General features: G+C 39.7%; 1 protein-coding gene across 1 annotated transcript in view; it reads left to right on the top strand.

Moving 5' to 3' along the window:
* The window catches only part of TSC22D2 (TSC22 domain family member 2), a 35,348-nt gene extending 10,951 nt beyond the window's left edge, over positions 1-24,397 (top strand). The window contains exons 2-3 of the mRNA XM_077826471.1: positions 21,413-21,464; positions 22,699-24,397. Coding sequence (XP_077682597.1) covers positions 21,413-21,464; positions 22,699-22,959 — 313 coding nt within the window. The 3' untranslated portion in view covers positions 22,960-24,397. The remainder of the gene's footprint in view (positions 1-21,412; positions 21,465-22,698) is intronic.
* Positions 24,398-26,527: the final 2,130 nt, after the last annotated feature.

Genomic DNA, 26,527 nt, shown 5'->3' with positions numbered 1-26,527 from the left:
TACCCTGTCTACAAATGAGTGCTTTTTTTTTTTTGTATATTGACATGAGAAGACATTGAACCACCAGATGTAGAAATTTACAGCAAAATGATGTTTAAACTCTTACTCTTTCAAATTGGCAAACTGAGGTAGCTAGCCAACTGTTGGCTTAAGTAAACCATTTCAAAATGCCTGTCCCTTGTGTTTTTAGTTTTTGTTTTGTTCTTTTTTCCTTCAGATATAAAAGCAAGTGCTTTGCACTACTTACTATCTGCAGTATGTTTGACAGGATTCTAAGAGGCAGAAGTGAGAACTACAGTTAAGGATTGTTACAAATGGCAGTTGACTGAAATTCCCTCACTTTGTGAAGTGACAAGACTTCTTAATGGAATTCAACTAACAACAGATTTTCCCAGTTCTTAAAAAATGGACTTTCTACAGCCAGTTGATAGTCTGAGGCCTACATCTATACATTGTAGCCATAGGAATAAACAGCAATGAATTTTAACTTTGCTCTTAGTTGATACTATTTCAATCCAGCTCTGTCAATCTAGTGATGGTAGTAATTAGCAGAGCTATGTACTGGGACAGTTTATCTGGTCTTGTTGACTTCCTGCATCCATTTGGTAACCAAAACAAAGCTTCAGGCTTCGATACAATTAAAGCTCACGTGCAAGCCAGAATATTTGTTCTATTTATCAATATTGTGTGCAGAATTTTTTAGGGGGTGGAGGTGGAAGCAGAAGGGATAGTTGTCTCCTTGTGCATGTAATGCACATAAGCAGGATCATTTCCCCTCCTGAAGGAGATCTTCTTAGATTCTGGTAAACACAGTTCTGTTGCAGTACTTGCCACAAGTGATTTTTAACTTAATGTGAGACAGATGGTTTTTCACAGCTTATTCTTCTGTAATTATATCCTTGGATGTCCTCCTCCATCTGGAAAAGTGAGTATCCATGGAATAATAGACAAAGACTGACATGATGATTTACCCTGTCTTGGTCTCAAAGGGTTCCTTCCCAATTTAAAGAAGAGTCTCTTCTTCTTTACCCCCTTCCCCTACTGGAAGTTGATAAATGTTGGAAGTTGAAATAAGTGACTCAACTCCAAAATAGATAAAGGAAATGGAAGAGCTGATGCCAGCATCTCAAGGGGCCAAACTGGAAGGCCAGTGAAGCTGGCTTTCACTGAACTTCCTCGTGCTGCACACATGAGCCAGACTGTTTGTTTGATTTTAATCCCTGCTTAGTGGTTGTGATCCCTTCTCAGGATGGAAACTTGTTTCTTCTCCAGCACCTTTCTTTGAGATCCAGGAGAAAGGTACAGGCTGCTGGTAGGGCTGGACAATTTCCATCAAAAACAGAATTAAATGCTACTACGAGGTGATTAGAATTGTATAGGGTAGCTCAATTCTGATTGTGGGGTGCGATGGGAAGCAATGGGGCCCTTGGGGAACCGAGCCAGCTTCCTACTATAGTAAGCGCCCAGAGCTCCTAGCATCAGAGTTCATCCTGCCCTTTGCTTATTTCTTTCTCCAGTTCTCTGAATGAAGCCCCTTTTATCCAGTCAAAGTACTTCCTTCTCTGCTTTCTGAGGCAGCCACTACTGCCCCAGGTACTAGTGCTGCTGGCACTCCCCTGCTAATTGGGGAGACACTTTGTCCCTAGAAAAATTGGAGGGGTCCTAGGAGGGGTAAGTCAGTCTCTTTAAATATCAAGCTTTATTGAATTATTTGGGGGGCTTTTTTTATGGTTTGATCTGTATCAGAACTATCTGAGATTTTGTCACTAAATAAGACTTACGAAGCAATATAATAATTTTTCCAGTTGAAACTTCTACAAAAACAGTACGATCCTCTTGTATGGATAACTTTAAGGGCTCTGTTCTGCTCCCAATAAACTCAGTTGCAAAACTCCTGCTCATCATGGCCTAGTTTGACCAATGGTCATACTAAACCAGAACACTGCTATAAGAATACGAAGTTTGCAAGACTCTGAACTCCTGTTGGGTGTTCCAAGGCAAGTACTCTGAGCAGGATGGGTTTAAGGTCCTGGCTTAATAGGATATGTAACTGATTTCTCCTAATGAAAAGTGGAAATACCTGCATTTTGTGTTTTGGAACTTTATTAAATCTTCATTTGCTCATTCAGTTCTGTTCAGCTTTCTCCTCTAGCCCATCCCATTTACCCTCTTTGCAGTCTGTTTTACTGTTTTGATAAGTTTGGAACTTTGTAAAAAGAAAGTAGGTTTCACATTGCAGTCCGTGAATCAAATAGATAAAGAATGAAATATTGACTTGAAAAAGAGGAATGGAGAAAGAGCTCAGATATTAGGCTAGTAAACATACTTCTGTCATCCCAGATTTCATTGTAATCTTAGCTGACCCATGACCAAGTACTTGTATAATGTAGTTGGTGTAGGAGCTGATCCAGGGAGGCCCAGTGTGCCACCTGAAGGCCTTATGTAACAGGGGTGGTTTTCTCAGCCCACGGCTACTCACCTGAATAATTGCAAGCTATTCTTGCTGGTGAATTCAGCTTATTGTTTAAATAATTCTCATTCTCTTTAAGAAGAGAGATAAGTTGGATGGTTCAGTATCTTTTATTGAACCATCTGCTGCTGCTGAGACATGGTTTTGAGCTACGTAGAGCTCTTCAGCTGACCAGGCTCTGAGACTCGGTGTTGCAGTTTTTAATGCAGATGTAGATGTACCCTAAAACTCTCATCTTGTAACTTCCTCTACTTCAGTCTTCCAAACTTATTTCCTCCCTCATTCAGCCTCAACAAGTCCCTCCTCAATCAGCTGCAGTTTTTTTAAAATAAAATCAGGATGCATACCTACCAGAGTAATGTGATCTGGGGGCTCAGTATTTCTGTTTGCAGTACATCAGGACCAAAAACCTCTGGGACTTTATATTTGCTCAGTTTTTTATGTTGGGCTGTGGTCTCTGGGATATACCTCACACTGGACACCATCCCAGTATTGTATCTGATCTCTAATAGGGGAAAGGTGTATTTTTAAAAGGGATATTCCCCAAGTCAAATGGCTTCCTCTTTTCCACTGCTGCACCCCCTTAACCTCTCCTCTTCTCCCCCCCCCTTCTTTTTTATATTACATGGCTCAACAGTCTAATACACTTGCACATTGATAGTAGTTCAGACCCGTTCATTAGGCACACATTTTGTTATGTCAGTTTGTGGGTTAGTTTTTCCTGTGGGGTAGCTCTTCCTGTCAAGTTAGTTCTTTTCTCTTGAACAGACCAAAACTAACCTACCTTGAATATAGCAGAAGAAGACTGGAAAGTGCTTTTCAGTATATTTGCAATTTGTGTAAAATGCCCTTAAAAAGCCCTGTTCTTTTATAGGTTATCAATTTAAAAATAGATGAAGCTTGTGAAATACACATGTTGTGGTTATAAACCATAAGTTTCATATTTAATAATAGCAGGTTTTGATATCTGCAAATATATGCATTCAGGATTGTAAGTAGGTGACTCTGTTTAAAATCACTTCCTGAGGAAGAGGGTTTTTAGCACTTTTTTTTTTTAATGCACTTGTATAGGGGAGACAGAAAAGAGCTTTAAGACTTTCTCAAAACTTACCATTTGTACAGCATGAGCTGTCATAGCTTATCTAAAATGGAGAATTTAAAAATGGCATTGTTTGTATCTTTGAAGCATCTATTTAAAAATGGCATATAGTAGCTTAATGTATCTGTCTTCCCAGTTTAGGGGTTTTTTTGTCATAACACTTTGTGCTAAACTTTTTAGGTTGCATATGTTCGAATATGAGAACACAATACTTTGTTGGATGAACAATTTCTGATATAGCATCTTTCAGGCCAAATTCAAAACTCCTAGGGGCAATAAATGACACATGCTGGCCAATAATGACCAGGAACTGTAGTATGTATGGGGCTTTTTTTAAAAAAAGTAAATACACCAAGTAAATCCTCTAGGTTGCTGTAGGAATCAAATGACAGTTTTACCTTGTGTGCACAAAAGTTGATTTATTTTGCATACAATTGTGATTTGATATCTTTCCTGATCGTTAAGTATTTATTCAACACCTTTCTTCAATCTGTTCTCATGTGGAATCCTGTAGAGACTTTTTTAATATGGTAGGTTCAGAAGGGAAAGGCTATATACCAGGGTAAGTAGGGTTTTTTTTGTTTTTGTTAAACAATGTCCTCTGAATTACTTTAGAAGAGCCTTTGTGCCATGTGCATTTAGGGAAAGGTTAAGTAAAATTCCCCATCTCCATGGCTGGCGGATTGTAGTATCCGTAGAACATGTTTTCAATGCAGTTGCCTGTAACAACTGATTTACGAAAGGGGTTTCAGTGCTGTTCTGCAGCCTAATATTGACTTCTTATTGGTAAACCAGTTTGTATAGGTTCCTGGTACCTAAAGACTTTAGACAAACAGATATAATTAAATCAGTGAATTCCTTATGGAGGTTGTAGTTGAAGCACTCCCTGATTGTGGTACTACTGAATAGCTTATTTCAAGAAATCCATGGAAATTAGCTATACCAACACACCCTCCTTTCATGCTGGTATCCCAAACTAGGGATTAATGTCTGTGTAAATAAAAAACCCCACAGAAACAAACTTGATAATTAAAAGGGTAGACAAGTCCTTGGATAGCACCCTTGAAGGGAACCTACACTGATGATCCACCAACCCCAGCTCCCATCAGGAAGATTGTTAGGGTATGTCTACACTACGAAATTAGGTCGAATTTATAGAAGTCGTTTTTTAGAAATCGGTTTTATATATTCGAGTGTGTGTGTCCCCACAGAAAATGCTCTAAGTGCATTAATTGCATTAACTCGGCAGAGTGCTTCCACAGTACCGAGGCTAGAGTCAACTTCTGGAGTGTTGCACTCTGGGTAGCTATCTCACAGTTCCCGCAGTCTCCGCTGCCCATTGGAATTCTAGGTTGACATCCCAATGCCTGATGGGGCTAAAACATTGTCGCGGGTGGTTCTGGGTACATATCATCAGGCCCCCCCTTCCCTACCTCCCTCCCTCCATGAAAGCAAGGGCAGACAATAGTTTCACGCCTTTTTTCCTGAGTTACCTGTGCAGACGCCATACCATGGCAAGCATGGAGCCCACTCAGCTCACTGTCACCATATGTCTCCTGGGCGCTAGCAGACGCAGTACTGCATTGCTACACAGCAGCAGCAACCCATTGCCTTGTGGCAGCAGACAGTGCAATAGGACTGGTAGCCGTCACCGTCCTGTCCGAGGTGCTCCTGGTCGCCTGTGTGAGGTCAATCAGGAACGCCTGGGCAGACATGGGCGCAGGGACTAAATTTGGAGTGACTTGTTCAAGTCATTCTCTTTAGTCCTGCAGTCAGTCCTATTGAACCATCTTATGGTGAGCAGGCAGGTGATACAGATTGCTAGCAGTCCTATTGCATCATCTTCTGCCGAGCAGCCATGAGATGTGGATGGCGTGCAGTCCTTCTGCACCGTCTGCTGCCATCCAGAGATGTAAAAGATAGATGGAGTGTATCAAAACAAGAAATAGACCAGATTTGTTTTGTACTCATTTGCAAAACCCCCCGCCACCCCCCATCTAGGGGACTCGTTCCTCTAGGTCACACTGCAGTCACTCACAGAGAAGGTGCAGCAAGGTGAATCTAGCCATGTATCAATCAGAGGCCAGACTAACCTGCTTGTTCCAATAAGAACAGTAACTTAGGTGCACCATTTCTTATTGGAACCTTCCGTGAAGTCCTGCCTGAAATACTCCTTGATGTAAAGCCACCCCCTTTGTTGATTTTAGCTCCCTGAAGCCAACCCTGTAAGCCGTGTCGTCAGTTGCCCCTCCCTGCATCAGAGCAACGGCAAACAATCGTGCATCTGAGTTGAGAGTGCTGTCCAGAGCAGTCACAATGGAGCACTCTGGGATAGCTCCCGGAGGCCAATACCGTCGAATTGTGTCCACAGTACCCCAAATTCAACCCGGCAAGGCCGATTTAAGCGCTAATCCACTTGTCAGGGGTGGAGTAAGGAAATCGATTTTAAGAGCCCTTTAAGTCGAAATAAAGGGCTTCATCGTGTGGACAGGTGCAGGTTTACATCGATTTAACGCTGCTAAATTCGACCTAAAGTCCTAGTGTAGACCAGGGCTTAGAGTACTGTTCCAAGGAATTCTAAACCTGTAGTACAAGTTTCTATTCTATGAAGTGATACCTCTCAATACTTTACACCTGCAAATTTGATCAGCTGGCCTGTCTCCTCCATTGACAAGCCCATTCAGTGATCACCATTCATTCTGTGCACCAAGTCAGGAGTCTTGTGAGGGGAAGGGAGAATATATGTTGTTTTAAAGACTGTGTTGTACATATTCACAAGAGGGCTAAATTAAGGTTGCACAGACAACCTGAATTTTTGAGTGCTTGTTATGTGCCTTTAAAATTCTTAACATAGTTCTTTGGTATCTGATACTAATGTTAGGGTTATTTACTGATACACCGCTTGCTAACTGAGGCAATTTTCCCTTTCTGACTGTTAGACTTGGAATCTAATTCCTTCTGTCACCCTGAAGTCTGGAATTAGAATGGCGTGGCATGCAAAGATGTGGAGATACTGTGGTTTTTTGTTTGGTTTTTTTTTTTAATAAAGACTGAATTTGAGAGTTTGTTGTATTTGCTGATCATAAAATTTAGGGAACCAGATTTAGAGACTAAAGGCTTTACCTTACCCTTTTCCGCCTATATATTGCAGCACACTTTAGCCTATAGTTCAGAGGTCCACGTAAAATCCTTGAGTTTAAGGTGAAGTAGCACTTCTATGGAGCGGGGTGGGAAGTAGGGATTTTGAATGCTGTTTTAGTGTACTTTAGCTTTTGTAAATATGCATATCTTTGGATATAGGGATTCAAAATTGTACATAGCACACCAATATGATGGTTTTGTATATTATCACCATAACATGGGACCTATTTCATTAATGGATTTTTGTTGTACCATATATGCTCTGGCAGCAGCAACTCGGAATAGTCTCAATTATATATTGAGAAATACAGATTCAGAACTAATCTTCATCTCCTTCATGGAGGTAATTGCACTTGACCACTGGGACGAGATAATGTTTCTCAGCTATTGAACCATAATAGTGAAGTTTAGCAAATGCAACTCAAAATTCACACCTTGGACACTTAATAAGCTATGCGCAGAGGGATGTATTTTAAACTTATGCTCTGTTTAGCATCCAGAACAAGAAAATAAGAAGCAAGAGTATGAAAAGCTAAAAATTCTTCATATTTGTCTGAGTTGCTATGTGTCCATTCTCTGTCCTTTCCATTTGATTCATGAGTATCATAGGAATCCTTCAACTGCTTTCTACCAAGCATTCCTTTGAACAAGTTATGTGAATTGAACTTAAGTATTGAATGTATACATGCATGAACAGCTTTGCACCATGCAGTGTCTCATCATTTACATAATGTGCTCATTTTCTTCATTTAGTACCTCTGAAATCAAGATACTTACTGGATAGACTAGTACATCATAGAAATCCAAAGGCAGTTCAGTCGCTCAGATGTTAATCTTCTTAGACTTTACAGAATTGAAAACATCGTACAAGGTTTTTTCCTCTTCCTTCTCCTGTGCATATCTGAAATAAACTACCTAAATTGAAAGGATTTAAATGCAGAGCAATTGCTAGTAGCTCATCTTTATTAAAAGAACAATATGGATGTCTAAATCTAGTGCAAATACCCACAATTCCTTTTTGTTTTTTAAAGGATGAAATTTTGGCAATGACCTTTTTTGGCCATAATTTTTTGGTATGTTTTTTTATAAAAATGTCCTGTTTAAACATATGCATTTACACTTTCCCTCAGTGTAAGGATTTTATTTGTGGGCAGTTAAAAACAAATGAATGAAGTTACTCCTTTTCTTTTTGCGAATACAGTCTAACACGGCTGCTACTCTGAAACGAATCATGTCAAGTAACTGTTTCGCTTGTTCAATTCAAGTTAAGGCACCCTGATGAGGAAACAAACTTCATCCCTATAAATGAAGAGAGATGTTGTACTTGGTCCTCTTTTGTATCCAGTCACAGTTGAACCCATGGTGAGAAACTGCAGTAAACTCAAATTTGTTTTATGGATATGGCTTGTCAAAGATGTATTATTACCTGTTCATTAACAGTGGCAAATAGATTTGCTTTCTCACATTATTAATTGACTTTAAGGTTTTGTAGACATTAGATTGAAGTCCTGGTAAGATATATAATATCTATTAATCTATAATTTAAGGCTTGTGGTGCATTGGCCTGTTCCAGGATCTCTGCTTCACAAGGTCTCTAGAGTATAAATTGTGTTCACTTGTTGAATGTTGATGAGCAGTTCATCATTTTGTCTTGTTTGCACTTGACTTATTGAAACAATCTCTTCAAAACTTGCACAAAGCTTCATTGGATTCTTTAAAGTTTGCTTGGCAACACATTTGTACACTACAGAACATAGCACTGAATAACACCAGTGCACTCATTGCTCTATTTCTCTGTGTGAAAACAGTGAAGATACTACTGTGTGGTTTAAAAAGAAAACTGAAAACATACTACTGTGATATCACCTAGTAAATATGAAGTGGCACTTAACTCATGTACTATTGATGCGGGACTTTGAAGTCAAGACTGCAGTCTGGCCACACTAAGAGTGTGTGGTTTCGGGGGCTAAAATCACCTTGACCAAAATGCCTGTTAATAAAATTGTGTAATGAAATGATAGTAACATTAATCATCTTATTTCAAACTTCGGTACTTCTACTGTAACTTTGTATTTTTATTTGATGTGACACTTTCCTCACAAATGCAAAAAAGGGATTTGTACCTAAAGTGGCAATGTTCAGGTCCAAAATACTTCCTTTATTTAAACATATCAAAAAAAGGTTTTGGGGCCTGAAAAGGTTATCCTTACATACATATTGTGTGCAGAGCACTCGTCCAGTTAAAATATTTTTTCTAGCTTTCAGTTACTTTATTATTTGTGACAGATTTCAGAGTGGTAGCAGGGTTAGTCTGTATCAGCAAAAAGAACGAGGATAGCACCTTAGAGACTAACAAATTTATTTGAGCATAAGCTTTTGTGGGCTAAAGTCCACTTCATCAGATGCATGGAGTGGAAAATACAGTAGGAAGATACATAGATATACTTATGTGTGTGTGCGCGCGCACACACACACACACCATGAAAAAATGGGGGTTGCCATACCAACTCTAATGAGACCAATTGATTAAGGTGGGCTATTATCAGCAGGAGGGGAAAAAGAACTTTTGTAGTGATAATCAGTATGGCCCATTTCCAACAGTTGACAAGAAGGTGTGAGTAACAGTAGGGGGGGGAAATTAGCAGGGGGAAATAGTTTTTAGTTTGTGTAATGACTCAGCCACTCCCAATCTTTATTCAAGCCTAATTTAATGATGTCCAGTTTGCAAATTAATTCCGGTTCTGCAGTTTCTCGTTGGAGTCTATTTGAAGTTTTTTGTTGTTGAATAATTGCAACTTTTAGGTCTGTAATTAGTGTCCAGGGATGTTGAAGTGTTCTCCAACTGGTTTTTGAATGTTATAATTCTTGACATCTGACTTGTGTCCATTTATTCTTTTGCTTAGAGACTGTCCGGTTTGGCCAATGTACATGGCAGAGGGGCATTGCTGGCACATGACATATCACATAGGTAGATGTGCAGGTGAACAAGTCTCTGATAGTGTGGCTGATGTGATTAGGTCCTATGATGGTGTCCCTCGAATAGATATGTGGACAGAGTTGGCAACGGGCTTTGTTGTAAGGATAGGTTTCTGGGTTAGCGTTTTTGTTGTGTGGTGTGTGGTTGCTGGTGAGTATTTGCTTCAGGTTGGGGGGCTGTCTGTAAGCAAGGACTGGCCTGTCTCCAAGATCTGTGAGAGTGAGGGATTGTCCTTGATGATGCGCTGGAGAGGTTTTAGTTGGGGGCTGAAGGTCACAGCTAGTGGAGTTCTGTTTTCTTTGTTGGGCCTGTCCTGTAGTAGGTGACTTCTGGGAACTCTTCTGACTCTGTCAATCTGTTTCTTCACTCCAGCAGGTGGGTATTGTAGTTGTAAGAACACTTGATAGAGATCGTGTAGGTGTTTCTCTGTCTGAGGGGTTGGAGCAAATGCGGTTGTATCAGGGAACTTGGCTGTAGACAATGGATTGTGTGGTGTGGTCTGGATGAAAACTGGAGGCATGTAGGTAAGTATAGCGGTCAGTAGGTTTCCGGTATAGGGTGGTGGTGATGTGACCATCGCTTATTAGCACTGTAGTGTCCAGGAAGCGGGTCTCTTGTGTGGACTGTCCAGGCTGAGGTTGATGGTGGGATTTCTCAAGGGCTTCTTTTCCATGGGTCCATATGATGAAGATGTCATCAATGTAGCGCAAGTGGAATAGGGGCATTAGGGAATGAGAGCTGAGGAAGCATTGTTCTAAGTCAGCCAGCATTACTTCTGTTTAACGTGCAGAGTGGTTGGATTCTGACCTTAGGTGGGCAACAAAGAATTCCCTTAGTGGACGGAGAACTTAGCGCTTGTGTGAAGCCAGTGGAGACAACTGTCGTGACCAATTCTGACTGGTGTAATGTCCCTTAAGCATGTTGTGTTGTAGACTTAAGTTATTACTCCTGGGGGAATTCTGTGCACAAGCAGAATTCATTTCTGGTGCAGAATCATCTCTCTTCTCCCCCCTCGCCACAGAAAATACTTTCTGCCCAAGAAGTGCTGCAGTTCCACCTTTTGCCCACCAGAGGCTACTGTGGCACCAGAACAGCCAGCTGACAGGCAGTAACAGCTAGCAAGCAGCTTGGTGTGTTCAACACAGCAGCCGGCCTGTGGAGCCAGGTTAGGCGGCAGAGTGGGGCACATGGGGGCTGCTGGAGGGAGGCTCCAGGGGCAGATGTGCCTGATTGAATGGGAGAGGCTTGGGGTCAGCCAGAGTCTGCATGGGGGAGGCTCACTAACTCCCTAACAGTCCCGTCCCCCCTCCAAAACCCCCAAAGAAACTGTTCCATACTTCTCCCACTCACACCCAACAAAAGCCAGCTTCACTCTAGGCTCCTTCCTATTCCCCCAGCTCTTCTGTTATCCCTTAATTTCCCCAAGCCTTTGCACTGCTTCTTTGGAGTGCCAGAAATACATTTCTATATTGTAGTTAGTTTTAAATGAATTATTCCAAAGTTCTGTATTAGTATGCCTAGTAAGGAATCTGTTGTCCCAAAAAAAAAAAAAATCCTGATTTTTTTTTTTTTTTTTTTTTTTTTGCAGGGGGGTTGGAGGGCTGTATTTTTATAGACATACTTGCTAGCACTGGCAGGTATTTTGAAATTACCAAAATGAAACTGATGTTATAGTGTATTTTGAAAATATGTAGAATTTTGCAGAATTTTAAAATATTATTCACAGAATTTTTAATTTTGTATTGCAGAATTCTCCCAGGAGTAAATTTATGCTGGGGTTAGCAAGCACAGAATCAGGGAGCTATAATTAGCTCCCTGATGGCCCAGCTCCCTTATAAAGTGGGAGCTCTGATGAGGGGGAAATTCAAGCCCTAAATATCTAACTTTATCAGCTTTCAATGGATCTGATCACTGTATAAAAAAATTTAATGTTTCTTGTCCTTTTAAGAAACTTACTTTGTGGAAGAAATCAATTTTGCAACCTTTGTCTAGTCATGATAGGGAGCCACCTATGGCTTTCTTAACTCTCTCTTTTAGTGTGAGAATTTCTTCAGTGCAGTCAGAACATTAAGTTTAATCTTGTCTTTCAGCTGCCTCCCCCCTCTGAAATTAATAGGATTTATATTCTCCTGTGGCTAACCATCTTTTGGGAATATCTTGGGTCAATAAAAGCTGAACATTGCTGCAAAAGCTAACAAAATCTAGTGAGGTGATATTCAAGTGCAAAGAGACTTAAAATAAAAGATTAGAAGAATCCTAGACTTCTATCACAACCTAACCTTGCATGGCAGGAGGCTATCAGTGACTTTTTTTGTACTTGGTTGCTTCAAAGAGATGAGTCATTATTGAGGCTTCCCTGGGGAAGTCTGTAAATGTTGTTTTTCCTGCTTACCATTCAAACAGGTGTTGCTAGGTGCACTACTAGCCCCATAAGTTTTTCCTCTTTAACACAAGATTCTTTAAAAGAGATGTAGAGAAGGGGAACAAATGCCTCTGACTTGGATGGTGGCTTTTCTTTAAGTATTAATGGTGATAGAGTCATAAGATCCTAGCTGGACTTATTGCTCTAAAACAGTTATTGTTTATGTTGTTGCTACCCTGGCTGAAAACTAGCCAGGTTCCCATGTGCATCCTCACCTGCCCTTTGAGGGCATCTTTACCTTCCTTTGTGCTGTCAAAGCAGGACAAAGGAGACTTGGAATGGGCCAGGAACAGGTCCTAAAATCCTAGAGGGAGGAGAGCAGGGATAGTGCCAAAACCGTCTGTGTCCTGAGCTTTGCTGGACTGTAGATGGAAGAAAGGCATTGGAGAGAGAGAGACTGGCAGTGTTTCCATTATGAATTTCTGTCAATTTTTCACATGTCAAAGCATCACAGTACAAATAAAACAATTTCAGGTTAGGATTTGTTTATACCAACAAATAGCTCCCAAACTTCATCTCATGTGACACCTGTGAACGTCTCTTCACCCCCTTCTCTGTAAATCTAGTGGACTGATACATGCCTCTTGTGTGGGATTAATCTGAACAAACTATGTATCCCACCCAGGGACTTTTGACTACCAGATGACAGCTAGGAAAAGGGACAAACTTCCCTGATGGAACTGGGAGAATAAGACACGTTTTGTAGGGGGGAGGACCAGAAAATAGTATATCCCCTTCTCCGCATCTCTCTTGTCATTATCAATAACTGGGGGATTCTTTTCAAATTCGGTTTAATTGTCTTGGAATTGAAGTTACGTGAGGATTCTGTAGCAATTCCAAAAAAATCTACCCAGGATTAGCTTGTTCTTGCAACAAAGCAGCCTGGTGACTGAGAGTTAAACAAACTACTGCCAGAGATGTGGTTTCTTCTCTCACGTAAAGTACACACAAATGACATTCTTGCCCTACATATATAGTGCACAGTAAGGGGATATGATGTGACTTCTTCAAATTAAATGCTTCACTAAAACTGAGAGAACGTTGTGTGTATGTCCAAAGAGCCCTGTTCGCTCCTAGAGAGTGAAAAAAATAAAAACTCAGTAAGCCTTAAAATAGACTGTAGGCCACAAATAACCCACAGTTTTCTGTTTGCATACAGCCTTAGCGCAACATAAAACCACATTTTGGAGGTCCTTCTAAAGTAGTTTATAAGCCTTTAAAGAATGTGTAGACTATTACTTTTGTGGCTGAATATCTCGTTCTCCTTCAGGTCCGTCCTTAAATTCTCTCTTGCCATGATATCTATTTAAAAAACAAACTTGGCAACTGGTAGGCAGCTGGTGTGCTGAAACCACTGTGTCTCATGCTGATCATATCATGTCACTTTTATCACGTGCTCTCCGTCTCTGTTGTCCTGTCTTATACTTTGAATGTAAGCTCTTTGTGGGAGGGACAATCAGCATTTTCAAAGTGCTTTATGTGAACTAGCTATGACAATGTGAAAGAGGTAGGGAAATTGAAGAAAAAACTCCTGTATCCTCCTGTTGAGCAGGTTGCCCCCACTTTGTCACAAAGGCAGCTCCTCTGGTGTAATAAAAAGGAGAGCATCTGCATCCTAAATAGCAGTTGCCTATTGGGGAAAGTGAGCCTAACATATTGTAAATTATTTTAGAACAAATCTGGGGATTTTTGGGGGGGGAGGGGGTTTACGCTGTCTCAGGTACTTATATGGTTTCTTCTATTTGCACACCCCCAAAGCTTTAAAGAATTTATCCTAACTACTCCTCTGAGATGAAGTACTGTTGTCCCCATTTCACAGATGGGAAACTGAGGCACAAAGGGCTAGATTCACAAAATGTCTTAGGCCCCCTGACTGACACTTTAGGAGCCTAAATCCCAGAATCACTCTATTTAGTCATAAAGCCGCTGCTCACCTCCCACCAGCTTCTTGCTAAAACAGCTTAAGTGCCCATGCCAGAAGAGGTTTGCAGCCGAGAATCCCAAACACAGAGGTGCCTCCCTGAAGCCCAGACTTAAGCACCTACAACAGAACCTCAGAGTTACAAACACCAGAGTTACAGATTGACCAGTCAACCACACACCTCACCAGAAGTACGCAATCAGGCAGCAGAAGAGCCTGGGGGAGGGAAGGAGGGGAAGCAAATACAGTACAGTACTGTGTTAAATATAAACTACTAAAAAAATAAAGGGAAAGCAGCATTTTTCTTCTGCATGGTAAAGTTTCAAAGTTGTATTAAGTCAATGTTCAGTTGTAAACATTTTTTGGGAAAAGAAGTTTTGTTCAGAGGTACAAACAACCTCCATTCCCAAGGTGTTCATAACTCCGAGGTTCTACTGTAGCTCTGAGAGCAGGCTTAGTGCGCACACCTCAGTTTAGTACCTTCCATTGGCTAGCTTAGGCAAGGACTGGCCATGTGTGTTGGCTTTTGTGAAACCCATTCTGACGTGCCACTCTCTCCCCATTTATAGGGAGCTTAGGTACCTAATTCTGGCTTTGTGAAGCCCACTAATTTTCTAGGCACCTAAAAGTTCAGCATGGTGATGCTCAACATTACATGTCAGTTTCTTTGTGTATCTAAGAACTTAACGGCCATACTAGGTCAGACCAAAGGTCCATCTAGCCCACAATCCTGTCTTCCAACAATGGCCAATGCCAGGTGCCCCAGAGGGAATGAATAGAACAAGTGATCCATACCCTGTCACTCATTCACAGCCTCTGGCAAACAGAGGTTAGGAACACCATCCCTGCCCATCCTGGCTAATAGCCATTGATGGACCTATACTCCATGCATTTATCTAGTTCTTTTTTGAACTCTGGTATAGTCTTGGCCTTCACAACATCCTCTGGCAAGGAGTTCCACAGGTTGACTGTGCGTCATGTGAAGAAAACTCCCTTTTGTTTGTTTTTAAACCTGTTGCCTATTAATTTCATTTGGTGACCCCTAGTTGTGTTTTGAGAGAGTAAATAACGCTTCCGTATTTACTTTTTCCATACCAATAATGATTTTATAGACCTCAATCATATCCACCCTTAGTCGTCTCTTTTCCAAGCTGAAAAGCCCCAGTCTTATTAATCTCTCCTCATACCAAAGCCATTCCATACCCTTAGTCATTTTTGTCCTTTTTCTGAATCTTTTCCAATTCCAAATTTTTTTTTTTTTTTTGAGATGGGGCAACGACATCTACATGCAGTATTCAAGATGTGGGCATACTGTGGATTTATATAGAAGCGATATGATCTTTTCTGTCTTATCTATCCCTTTCTTAATGATTCCCAACATTCTGTTCACTTCTTTGACTGCCGGTGCACATGGAGTGGATGTTTTCAGAGAACTATCCACAATGACTCCAAGATCTTTCTTGAGTGATAACAGCTAATTTAGACCCCCTCATTTTATATGTAGGATTGGAATTATGTTTTCCAATGTGCATTACTTTGCATTTATCAACATTTAATTTCATCTGCCATTTTGTTGCCCAAAGAGACTAATGGACAGATTTGCAGTCACTTATTCTCAGTGGACTTACTGGGTACTAAGTTCTTCTCAAAATCTTCCCCTAAGTGACTTGCCCCAGGTTGCACTGGAAGTCTGTTGCAGAACAGAGAATTGAACCTGTCTCTCGAGTCCCAGGCTAACACCCTATCCACTGGATCATCCTTCCTCTTATGTTTACCAGAAGGTTCCCACAGCATTAACGTAGTTGATTGTCAATAGCTCTCACTAAAACTTTCTATTTCCTAGTGAGCTATCAGTACATCTTGTTAGTTTAGCTATTAAGATCATTTAAGTATGCTACTCCTCCAAAACTATAACTTTTAGTATTAGGTCTACTGTTGTTGTGAAGTGTGTTACCCCAAAATAAACTTATCTTGATTTCTATCATTAAATGGCACCACAGAAGCGTTCTTAGTGACTAAAGACTTGTCTTCATGGGAAAACTGATCGCCATAGCTATAGTGGAATAATTATTCCACTGTGGCTATGCCGGTCAATTTTCCTGTGTATACAAGCCCTTAAATTCAGGATCGGATCTAGAATCGATTGTGGATCCCAAAGGAAAGTGGTAACTTTACAGCAGTAGTAAGTAAAATGCTAGACCTATCTGTGTGAACTGTAATCCAAACAGTGATTTGACTTCAGAATGTCTGAATAACTAACAAAATGGTTAGGATGCCTCCACGTCACCCAACGTTGCACAGTAAATGCACTGCGTCTTTGGATGAGGTCAGAGAGTTGTTTATCTACATTGTTTTGATGACAGGTCTTCATCTTCCTCTGGAGAGATGCTGGCAGCTTGACACTGGTTCTAAAGGAACCATCCATTTTAGTAAATCCAACAATATTCCCTGCTACCCTCAGAGCAGCTTTTCTGATCTCCTCTTCCCCAAGGAAATCTTGCTCTATCTTCTGGGGACAGGAAAAGCTGCAGTAGTGGTGGGAGAGTTAACAAGCCCAAAGACTTGTGAATGTTGTTCTTGCTTTCACAGATGCTGTTTCACAAGAAATACCAAGAAAATACTTAAATCCGTGTGGTGGGGTTTTTTTCCCCTTGGCCTCTGATTTGCAGTTGTCATGCATTTCCTGAGGAAATGGACCTTACAGCTAATCAATACCCCTTATGTAGGGCATGTCTTCTGTAACTTTTAAAAAGTGAAGCCTGAAGTTGGTTTACTTCATCAGATCACTGAGATTTGCAACCTTATTTAAATGTGAAAGAAAATTGATACATAGCAATATGGCTGAGATTTAAATTAATGGAAGTGAAGCAATTCATAACTTTCAAACTTGGCATAGTATGTGTACTTCATTGAGCACTATGTAACCTTTTAAAACTAAACACTACTTTATGAACATAAAACTGAATTTCTTAAACCATGAACCATTTTTATGTCCAAACTTCAAAATACTGATTGCCAACAAACTTTCCCCGAGTATCACTTTTTACTGAGAACAATCATAAAAAAAATTCAATCCCAAGGGTAACAAGTTTGATATTTTTAGAAACATTCCAAACAGTTCATAATGAAAGTACCTATTAATTATAAATGGTGGTGATTTAATCCACTTTGACAAGGTTAAATTTAAATAAGCAGGAACTCTCTGAGATTATAATGGATATCTAAACATCTTTCAGGATGCTGCTGAAGGTAGAATGCCTTTAACCATCCAAAAAGTTTCAATATAATATATTTTAATTTTATAATGCCAATTTCATTTAACTTGTAACACTTTTCTCCTCCCACTCTCTTCAATTCCATTCTCTCAGCGCCTGCCTTTTTTGGACACTTACATACTTATTATGTTTTTCTTCAACTTCTTATTCTTTTAAACAATATCTTTTAACTATTTGTGTAATCTCTAGTAAGATATACTATTTCATTAACTGTGAACATGCACTTAAAGAACTCTACTACAGATAACACTTGCTGGTCTTCGTTATGCTCTCAAAGATGCTAGTTCTGTGACTTTCCAAATAAAAGCCTAGCATGCATTGGGTATAGTATTACTTTGTCCACCAGAGGGTACCTTTTGACAATATTGTAGAAGCTTGTTGATATTTTATGTTGTATGTTAATTTACCTGTGTCAGACTTCCATCTAACCCCATTCTTTTTAAAACTAGGATTTTTCTAAACATATCAATGATGCATTGTAATGTGGATGGGGTTACCAAGGCATTTAAATATGAACTCACGGGGGAAAAAATTCTAAATAGTATTTAGATTGGGCAGAGGTACAACTACAGCTTGTGCAGTGTTTTGCGCACGCACATACAATCTTGTGTCTACTTAAGAGCTTGGAAACTTCATTTCTGTACATCTTCCAGTCCCCAGGAAAAATAAATATATATAAAAATAAAATATTTACTCTTTGCTATTTTATTTAGCAAAACACTGTAGTTGTTGAAACCCTACAATGGAATTCAGATAGGGAAGACACATCTCAAAGAACTCTGTTATGGAAGGTAGGTGGCCTTTCTTTTTACCAAATCTTTAGCTCACACAGTGAAACACAAGCACATAGCTACTATATAGCTGATACATGAACTAACATAACTCACTCTTTGGTCTTGAGAGAACATTTATATTTCCTAGTACTATCTACTTGCGTTTTGAAGCTAATTTTGAAGTACAAGATTACTTACTGGACTTCAGTATGAAATGAGTCTTGCTAATGTTATGGTTGGTAGTTAAACACTAAAACCAACTTTTGACTCCTGTGTTCAGCATAAAACTGACTTTTCTAGCTATACACAGGTTATGCCAGTATGATAGCTGTAGCTTTATATTTTCTTAGATACATAAACTTCAAAACAGTATATAAATTATTCAGATGACAGTGGTTGTAGGTACAAGCAGGGCTTGAAAATTTTGACACCTGCAATCCAGAGAACTAATCCTGCTAGCCCAGATGTTAATTTAAAAAAAAATAATAAAAATTGGGGGGTGATGGGGGAACCTCCACCAGCCAAATCCTTATTTGGTAGGGAATGCCCTGATAAAAGAAGCCCAGCTCCTCTGCACTAACTGCTGGAAGGTAGAAAGATACTGAAGTTGCTATAGGATGCTGTCTGTTGATCTGCTTTGGGTGCTCCTTTGTATCTACCTTCTGTTAGTAAGTGCCTTGAGATTACAGACAACTGTCTCTTCTCTATCTATTCAGAGCCTCCTGGATGCTACAAAAGCGGTCAGAGAAATGGCCTTTGTTACTTTCTCTCAGCTTCCTGCTTGTTACTAATGCTTATCTTTTTGTATGCTGTTCTAGGAGATGCCATGCACACTTGAGAGAAAATAGAGGATGAGGCTTTAATAGAAGCTTTGGCAGTTGGCTTTTCCCTTTCCATGAGTGTGAAAGCAAGGCTGCTGAGAGGATCCTGATGAGGAACAGGGTTCTTGTGCGTGTTTATGTGGAGTAGTTTCAGGTCTAGAAGCTGAGATGGAACTTTGTATAGTGAGGTGGCGCTTCTCACTATCTTTGAGTCTTTGGTATTTGGTATCTATCTTGATACCAACAGTTAGGAGATTGCATGAGAACCTCAGCTTTAATTTTTCACCAGTGTAAATTTCTAGCATTTATGACTGCAGACAATCTTGACTATGTGAAGAAAGTTCACCATACAGTCTCAAAACAGAAGGCTTATGAACAGAACCCCAGATGTATTTATTTTTTAAACTTTTTTTAAGTTAGTCTCACTGTATTTGTGTGGTGGGAGGTGGATGACTCATGACTTGAGTTTTTTGGAGTTGACAACATTGTAAAACTGCCAAGAAAACCTATTTCTTAGAGCGTACGTTCCCTAAGGCTTTGTCTACATGGGACTTTTGTTGTAAAACTTTTTTTTTTTAGGTGTTTACTCTCTACTTCTACCTTCCTTCCCTCCATACCCAAAACACCCACCTTTTAAAATAAGTTTATTGGTTATGGTTTCCTCTCCTTAAGAAGTTGAGCTTTGGATGTGTACTGTTTGATTATTTGAGATGAAAGATGACACATTAAGGGCCGTCATTTATTTTTAATTGATTTTTGTGGAAGGCTAACATGTTAAATTATCTTAGCTAGTTACAGAAAAGGGATATATCTGAATCGTAATGCTAGAAGAAAAAGGAAGCTAGCTTTGGTAACCATTTTGATTTTTGAGGAGGGACATCTACAGTACCCTTGTAACACGGGGAAGCTTGAAAGTTAGCAAGACACTAAAACAGTTTTGTTGTAAAATTTGTATTATAATAGATTTTTTTTAATTAGACTGTCTGAAAGCATAAATATTGTCATCTTAAGTCTCCAAAACTGTTCCTAAAATACGTTGGGGCATTTTGCCATCTTGTGCTGATAGTCTGAAACCTGCTTTGTTAAAACACTTTTTGCATTAGCACTTGGCATTGGAGAAACATATCCCATACCAGTAAGAACCTAAATGGGACTTAATTTACTGACCTACGATAGGATTCTAGTTACCTTATTGGGTGGGGCATCCAGAGTTTCCTGGGAGCAAATGAAGACACTTGTGGGATTCCAGAATTTTGAGTATACCCTTTTTTTACATGCTCATTGACTACTGGCACATTACTGCAAAGCCATAAAAACACTCCTCTACTGTCAGCTAATTGAGGACAAATACTACAGGAGGGGTTTTTTGTGTGTCAAAACATTGCGTATTAGTGTGTGATGTAGCAAGTTTGCATATTTGTTAATCTATTATATAACCTTTTGTTTCTCTAAGTGAGAGTGTGTGGATAATGAGAGAGGGAAATTAAACAGTAACTGAACTAGATTAAGGTATATAATGGCTGGTAATTTTAGGTGTCCATAGGCATGGATTAAGGGACTTACGTTTTATACAATAAAAAGCTTTATCTGGTATATGGGGAGAATGGGGGTGCTGGTAAATGAAAAATTCCCGTTAACTAAGAGCGGGGGAGTTTGGGCATGGGAGGGTATGCGGGACATGGGCTCGGGAAAGGAGTTTGGGTGTGGGAGGGGTTTTGAGGTGTCTGATCCAGGGGACGCTTACCTCAGGCGGCTTCCTGCAAGCAGGAACCTGTCCCCGCTGTTCCTAGGTGGAGGTGCGGCGAGGCAGCACTGCCCCCGCAGCTCCCATTGGCTGGGAACCGTGGCCAATAGGAGCCACAGGGGCAGCACTTGCGGGTGGAGGTAGCATGCAGAGCTGTCTGGCCACGCCTCCACCTAGGAACAGCAGGGGCAGGTTGCTGCTTGCAAGAAGCTGCCGAAAGTGAGCACTGCCTGGATCCGGCACTCAAAAGCCCCTCCTGAGCCTGAGCCTGAGCCCCAGCCCCACGCTGCGTCCCACACTCCAAACCCCTCATGGCCATTCCTCTGCCTAGGAGCAGCAGGGACGTGTCTCCACTTCCAGGGAGCCACGCGGAGCCAGGTAGAGAGCCTGCCAGCCCCATGCCAATCGAACTATAAACTGGACTTTCTATGAAGATTAGAAATGCAAATTTATAGAGCTTTCCGGTTGGTACAGGGCCGGATAACATAGCCATTACTGTAGTTGGTAAACTGAAGAAGCCTGAATGGGGAGTGGCAGTATAATTTTCAGAGCTCTAATTGTCCCAGACAGTTAAGGAGAACTTCCACAGAGGATGTAATGTGTTATGGAATTCTTAAAGCCTCCTAAGATTTAAAGTCTCTCAGCAAAGGCACATATGTCATAAGACAGACCTTTAACAATCTATTACTTGCAAGATTTGTATGTACAAATGGGTTCAATGTTTAGTCAAGTAAGAGTAATCTAATATCCACTGAATTTTTTTTTACAGTGCATCTGGTGCAAGTGTTGTAGCCATTGACAACAAAATAGAACAGGCAATGGTAAGTAGAAAACAGATTATTATTTCTAATAGGACAAGCAGTTAATCAATGAGATGAAATCTTTCAAGCTATGTTCATTTTTATTCAAACATGCTATCTTTGGGATAATGCAGATTCCTAGAATAAAATTGAGTATCATTAGCCAGAATTTCATTGTAGTGTAATGTCTGTTCCCCTCCCCTCTATTAGTTCTGATTCTTCCATTCCATCATATGAAGACTGGATTTACCCAGATTATGGAATGGCAACAGATCAGGATTAGTTTTACATTAGATCCAAAGAGCTTCCTACCCATGGAGTTGGTACACAGAAGAGTTTTTAAACATTTTGAAATGGTTTAACATAAAAACTTGAACTAAATGTAGAGACGCTGAAGATATAGCACACTTAAAATTTTCCTTGGGTTACTTAATATTTAATGAAATAAAATTAAAATCCAACTCTGCCATGTATCCTATGCAGGTTTGTGTGTGTTCCCCCTCCCCCTCCCCCTCCGTCTGAGTTTCTTTCTGGTTCTTGTATGCTACACTGCAGGATCCCATCATCAGCTCCCAGGACACCATTTTTCAGTTGTCTTCTAATCACATTGTCCCCCTTGTACATATTTCTAGAAATAGGGTCAGTTGTCTCATCAGTGGACTGCTTGGCTCCCCAGTACGTGCCGTCCTGCAATACTAAATGCATGTGTATTTATATATTCATGTTCAGACTTTCAAGTTTGAAAACAATCTACAAGATGCTAGTTGCAAAAACATATATTCTGTGCAGTTAATGTATGCCTCTCATGAGGCCAAAATGTAGGACACAGCCTGCTGTCTGGTTTTTATTATAAAGTGTTTTTTGGGCATTAAAATACATATGATGTAACTAGAAGGCCATTCAAAAGCTCCATTTCTTTTCAGCTTTCTGTAGAACTTTTGTAATTCCTGTGGAGTAGAAAAGACCTTACCGTTTTAATGCAAATGGAAGTGCCTGTGCCTACTCTGCTGTGTAGTAGAACCCATTTAGCATGCCGTGTTTTGTGGCCTTTCAGATTGGAGACATTTTGCAGCCACTTTCTCAGGTGCTAGATTATTTGCTCTAAAATGATAAATATTTTCTAGTGTTACTAGGAACCAGATGTACTTCAATGGAATAAGTGAAATCATACTAACATTTTAAGACCGAGCAGGACGGAGTTGTATTGTAAACTCTGCTGTTTCAGTTTGTGTAACTACTGACTTACTGTTCACAGGATCTGGTGAAAAGCCATTTGATGTATGCAGTCAGAGAAGAAGTGGAAGTCCTGAAGGAACAAATAAAAGAATTAATCGAAAGAAACTCTTTACTTGAACGAGAAAATGCACTGTTAAAATCTCTTTCAAACAATGATCAGTTATCCCAACTCTCAACTCAACAGGCCAATCCTAGTAGCACTTCACAACTGCAAACAGCGACAGCACAGCCTCCTCAGCCAACGCAACCTCCACAGCAGCCGAATGTTTCCTCAGCGTAAAGCTTTTCTTTTCTCATTAAGAAAAAACTGAAAGCAATCTGTCCTTGTGTGCCACTGGTGTTCTTTCCACTTTATATGAAAGCAAGTAGCCATGCTTCAGTTGTGTGTTTTGGCCTTTTCAGTATTAGACAATCATTCTACAAGAGCTTTCCCTCACTTTGAGATGTCATACAGCGCAGTTGGTGTCCAGTTATGTCATCAGTGCACAAGGGAAATGGTAGAAGGAGTTAATGCAAAGCATATGCATTTATTTGGTGCGCATGAGTGGGGTCTTTAAGAGCTTTGAGGGCTCTCCAAGGTTTCCATTACCCATGGATTACTTTGAGCCTTGCTATCTCATGTAAGAAGTAACAATTCATCTTAAGAGCCACTGTTCTTTCAGTATAAGTAACATTTGCCTATATTAGTTTCATTTATTTGTTTTATTTATTACAGGGCTGCTATTTTCATAATGTACATGAACAATGTCACAGAACTTTTTTTAATTTTTTTTTTTAATAAATGTAAGTATCAGTAAAAATTGATAGACGGGATTGCGTTTAATAGATAAAATGTTTAGGCAATAATTGAACAAAAGAATCCTGGCATATTTCTAACACTAATGGCAATTTACCTTTGGTATTTATTGACGGTAGTCAAGACCCAGCTTGAATGTACATTTTGTATAGAGTGTAAGTATGAAGACCATAGTGCATCTGTACAGGTAGTCACCAGTTATTGTGATATAATAAATAATTGATGGGCTATTTTGATGAAGAAAACTTTGCTCATTTCTGTTTCTACTTTCTAATAGAGAGAAATTGCCATGGTTCCTCTGCTTTTTGACATTTCGTATGATTTTTTTTGGGGGGGGGGAATAAAAAAGCTGTGAAATTGTTCAACCTACTTTGTAACCAAAGAAGCAAAGCTGTGTAATTGAGTTTTTTTATTTTATAATGCACATTCTTTATGTATTTTTATTTAGTGTTTTTCTCATTCACAATTTTCTTTGCTGTCTAGCATGATCTGCATGACCTATAATCTTTGAACCACTTTCGTACCTCATGTTTTTATCCAGCACTCTTATTGTAATATGTAATAGTCTGTGAACAATGTCAAATAAAAAAAGAACGAACAGCTGGTGTTGGTGGAGCTGCGCTAGTGTACTATGCACTAGTTTAAAAAAATGAAGTGAGCCATCTTTTGTTCATTTAAAATGGTGTTTTGAATTTCGTATGAGAAAACGTTTTGTTACATTGCAGATTTTAATGTATTTAATAAATGCAACATGCAGATTAAGTGCAGTGTATATTGAGTATTTAAATTAAAAAATGTACATTTCATAAATAGTTTCAAGAGAGACCATCATTTGTGTATACTAACACATAGAGTCAGAAATTGATGTATAAATATATATATTTTAACACATTTTCTGAAATTAAACTGCAGTTTTGTTGAACTATTTGACTCTAGATGTGTTCAAAATGTAATCTTAGATTGGATAACCGTTTTTCTTAACATAATTGAAGTTATACCTTGTTTTTAGTGAGCAATAACTACTAATAGGCTTAGATGCTATTCTTAAAATAGGAACTTCCTATTTGCCCTAAAATGTGATTAGCAGAGTTACAGTTTACAGTGTCTTGTATCCTTCCAGAAGGTTGAGTGCCCCTATACTTAAATCTTGGTAAATAAGGAAATAGTTGTGGTACACGCCAGACCTGCCTCACAATCTTAATTCTGCCCTCTTTGAGTGATGACCCCCATCTGACATCCTAGCACTCTATCCTTTCGGATGATACGGAATATTTGTTTTTGTTTTGTTTTGGGGTTTTTTTGAGAGAGGCAAGGCGTGGCTCTATCTGAAGAACACCTTGACCAAAATGACCCAACTTGTATCATTAACTCTACCCCAGCTCATATGTGGCACAGCAATATTACAATGAGGTAGTAGTTACACCAGGATTTCCATTTTAACAGGGATGAGAGCATTCTTAATTATGTTTTCACTGCTTGATTCTCTTCTGTAGCAGTTTGGGGGAGGAATATCATTGAAGTTTGCAACTTTTAAAAGGACCACCTGACTAATTTTCTTTTGTGTGACACTTCATTTGGACTCCTTTTTCACAGAAGCTATAGCACTCTGAAAGATGAAACTGATAAGTGTTGACTGGATGAACTGTAGAAAGTTTTTTGTTTTTCATTATGAACAAGTTACTATATGCTGGCACAATATTTAGTCAATGTGGGGCGTAAGCCAGTCCTTACACTCATTACAGAGAGCCCTATTATATTGATGCTCAGCAACTCTTTTTGATCATGCTGATGGCGAGAGTTGCAGCAGTTGGCCTGCTTTTTATTGTGCTCGTTGTTAAGGAAAAGAGTGAGGAGTATGCCATGTGATTAAAACTAAACACGTTGCATGCTGCTTACTTGGAGTCTTTCATATTCCCTCTATTTCAGTGGTTCTCAGGCTTTTGTACTGGTGACCCCTTTCACATAGCAAGCCTCTGAGTGCGACACACACACACCCTCCAACCCCCAATAAAGTAAAAACAGTTCTTTAATTTATATATAATATATTTATAAAATGCTGGAGGCAAAGCAGGGTTTGGGGTGGAGGCTGACAGCTCGTGACCCCCCCAGGTAATAACCTCATGACCCCCTGAGGGGTCCCGACCCCCAGTTTGAGAACCCCTGCTCTATTCAATGCACTTTCCTTGACAGTACTTCATTAAAGTAAAATCTGAGTATGCACATGAATTTTAGAACACTTTGAAATGTCAACTCTTAAACCAGAAGCTTCTCTGAGGACACAACCTTCAGGAGCACCTGAGAATGCCAGCAAAGAGCAACTAATGCTCACAACATACATTTCTTCAGTTGCCAAGTGCAGGGGCAGGGACTCCTAATTCACAGTATTTAGGTGCAATTCAGATTCAATAAACCACTTGTTGTTTTAAGCCATCCACTTGGGCTGCCTGAAAATGTTCTGGCTAGAAAGAGACCCAGTTCTGCTGCGCATGTGCAAATGACTTTCTCTTTGGCTTAACAAGGTGGGTGAGGTAATATATATATATATATATATATATATATATATATATATATATATTTTTTTTTATTGAACCAACTTCTGTGGGTGAGAGAGAGAGAGGGTTTTGAGCCACCCAGAACTGGCTTTGTGCTATATTGTAGATCCACCTCAAATAACATTTTTAATGGTTCCCCAAATTGCAGTGGGTGCCAGACATTGGCTAAGACCAATCCCAAGTGGGAGATATCAATTTGACTTGGCTCCTCATAGTCTGAGTCCCAAGTGTGTGCATAAAATAGCCATAAAATGTTTTGAAACTTTTTTGTTGTTTGAATATGGGAATCCCCTCAAGTGACCTTACATTTTGAGCACTAACCCCACCTTGATCCCTTTGAGATGCAGCAATTTTCAACACAAAATAAACTCATGGATTTTAGGACACTTAAATTCATGTGTGAAAGAGTATACTAGTCTCAATTGTAAATATATGTTGGTGTTACTGTAATGCTGAAGATTCCGGTCATCGTTGGCCTGGATCAAACCTCAGACTTCTGG

Source organism: Eretmochelys imbricata, chromosome 9 (assembly GCF_965152235.1).
Source record: "Eretmochelys imbricata isolate rEreImb1 chromosome 9, rEreImb1.hap1, whole genome shotgun sequence".
Taxonomy (NCBI): Eukaryota; Metazoa; Chordata; order Testudines; family Cheloniidae; genus Eretmochelys; species Eretmochelys imbricata.
Note: the sequence above shows the minus strand (reverse complement) of the source record. Positions and strands in the feature narration are given on the sequence as shown.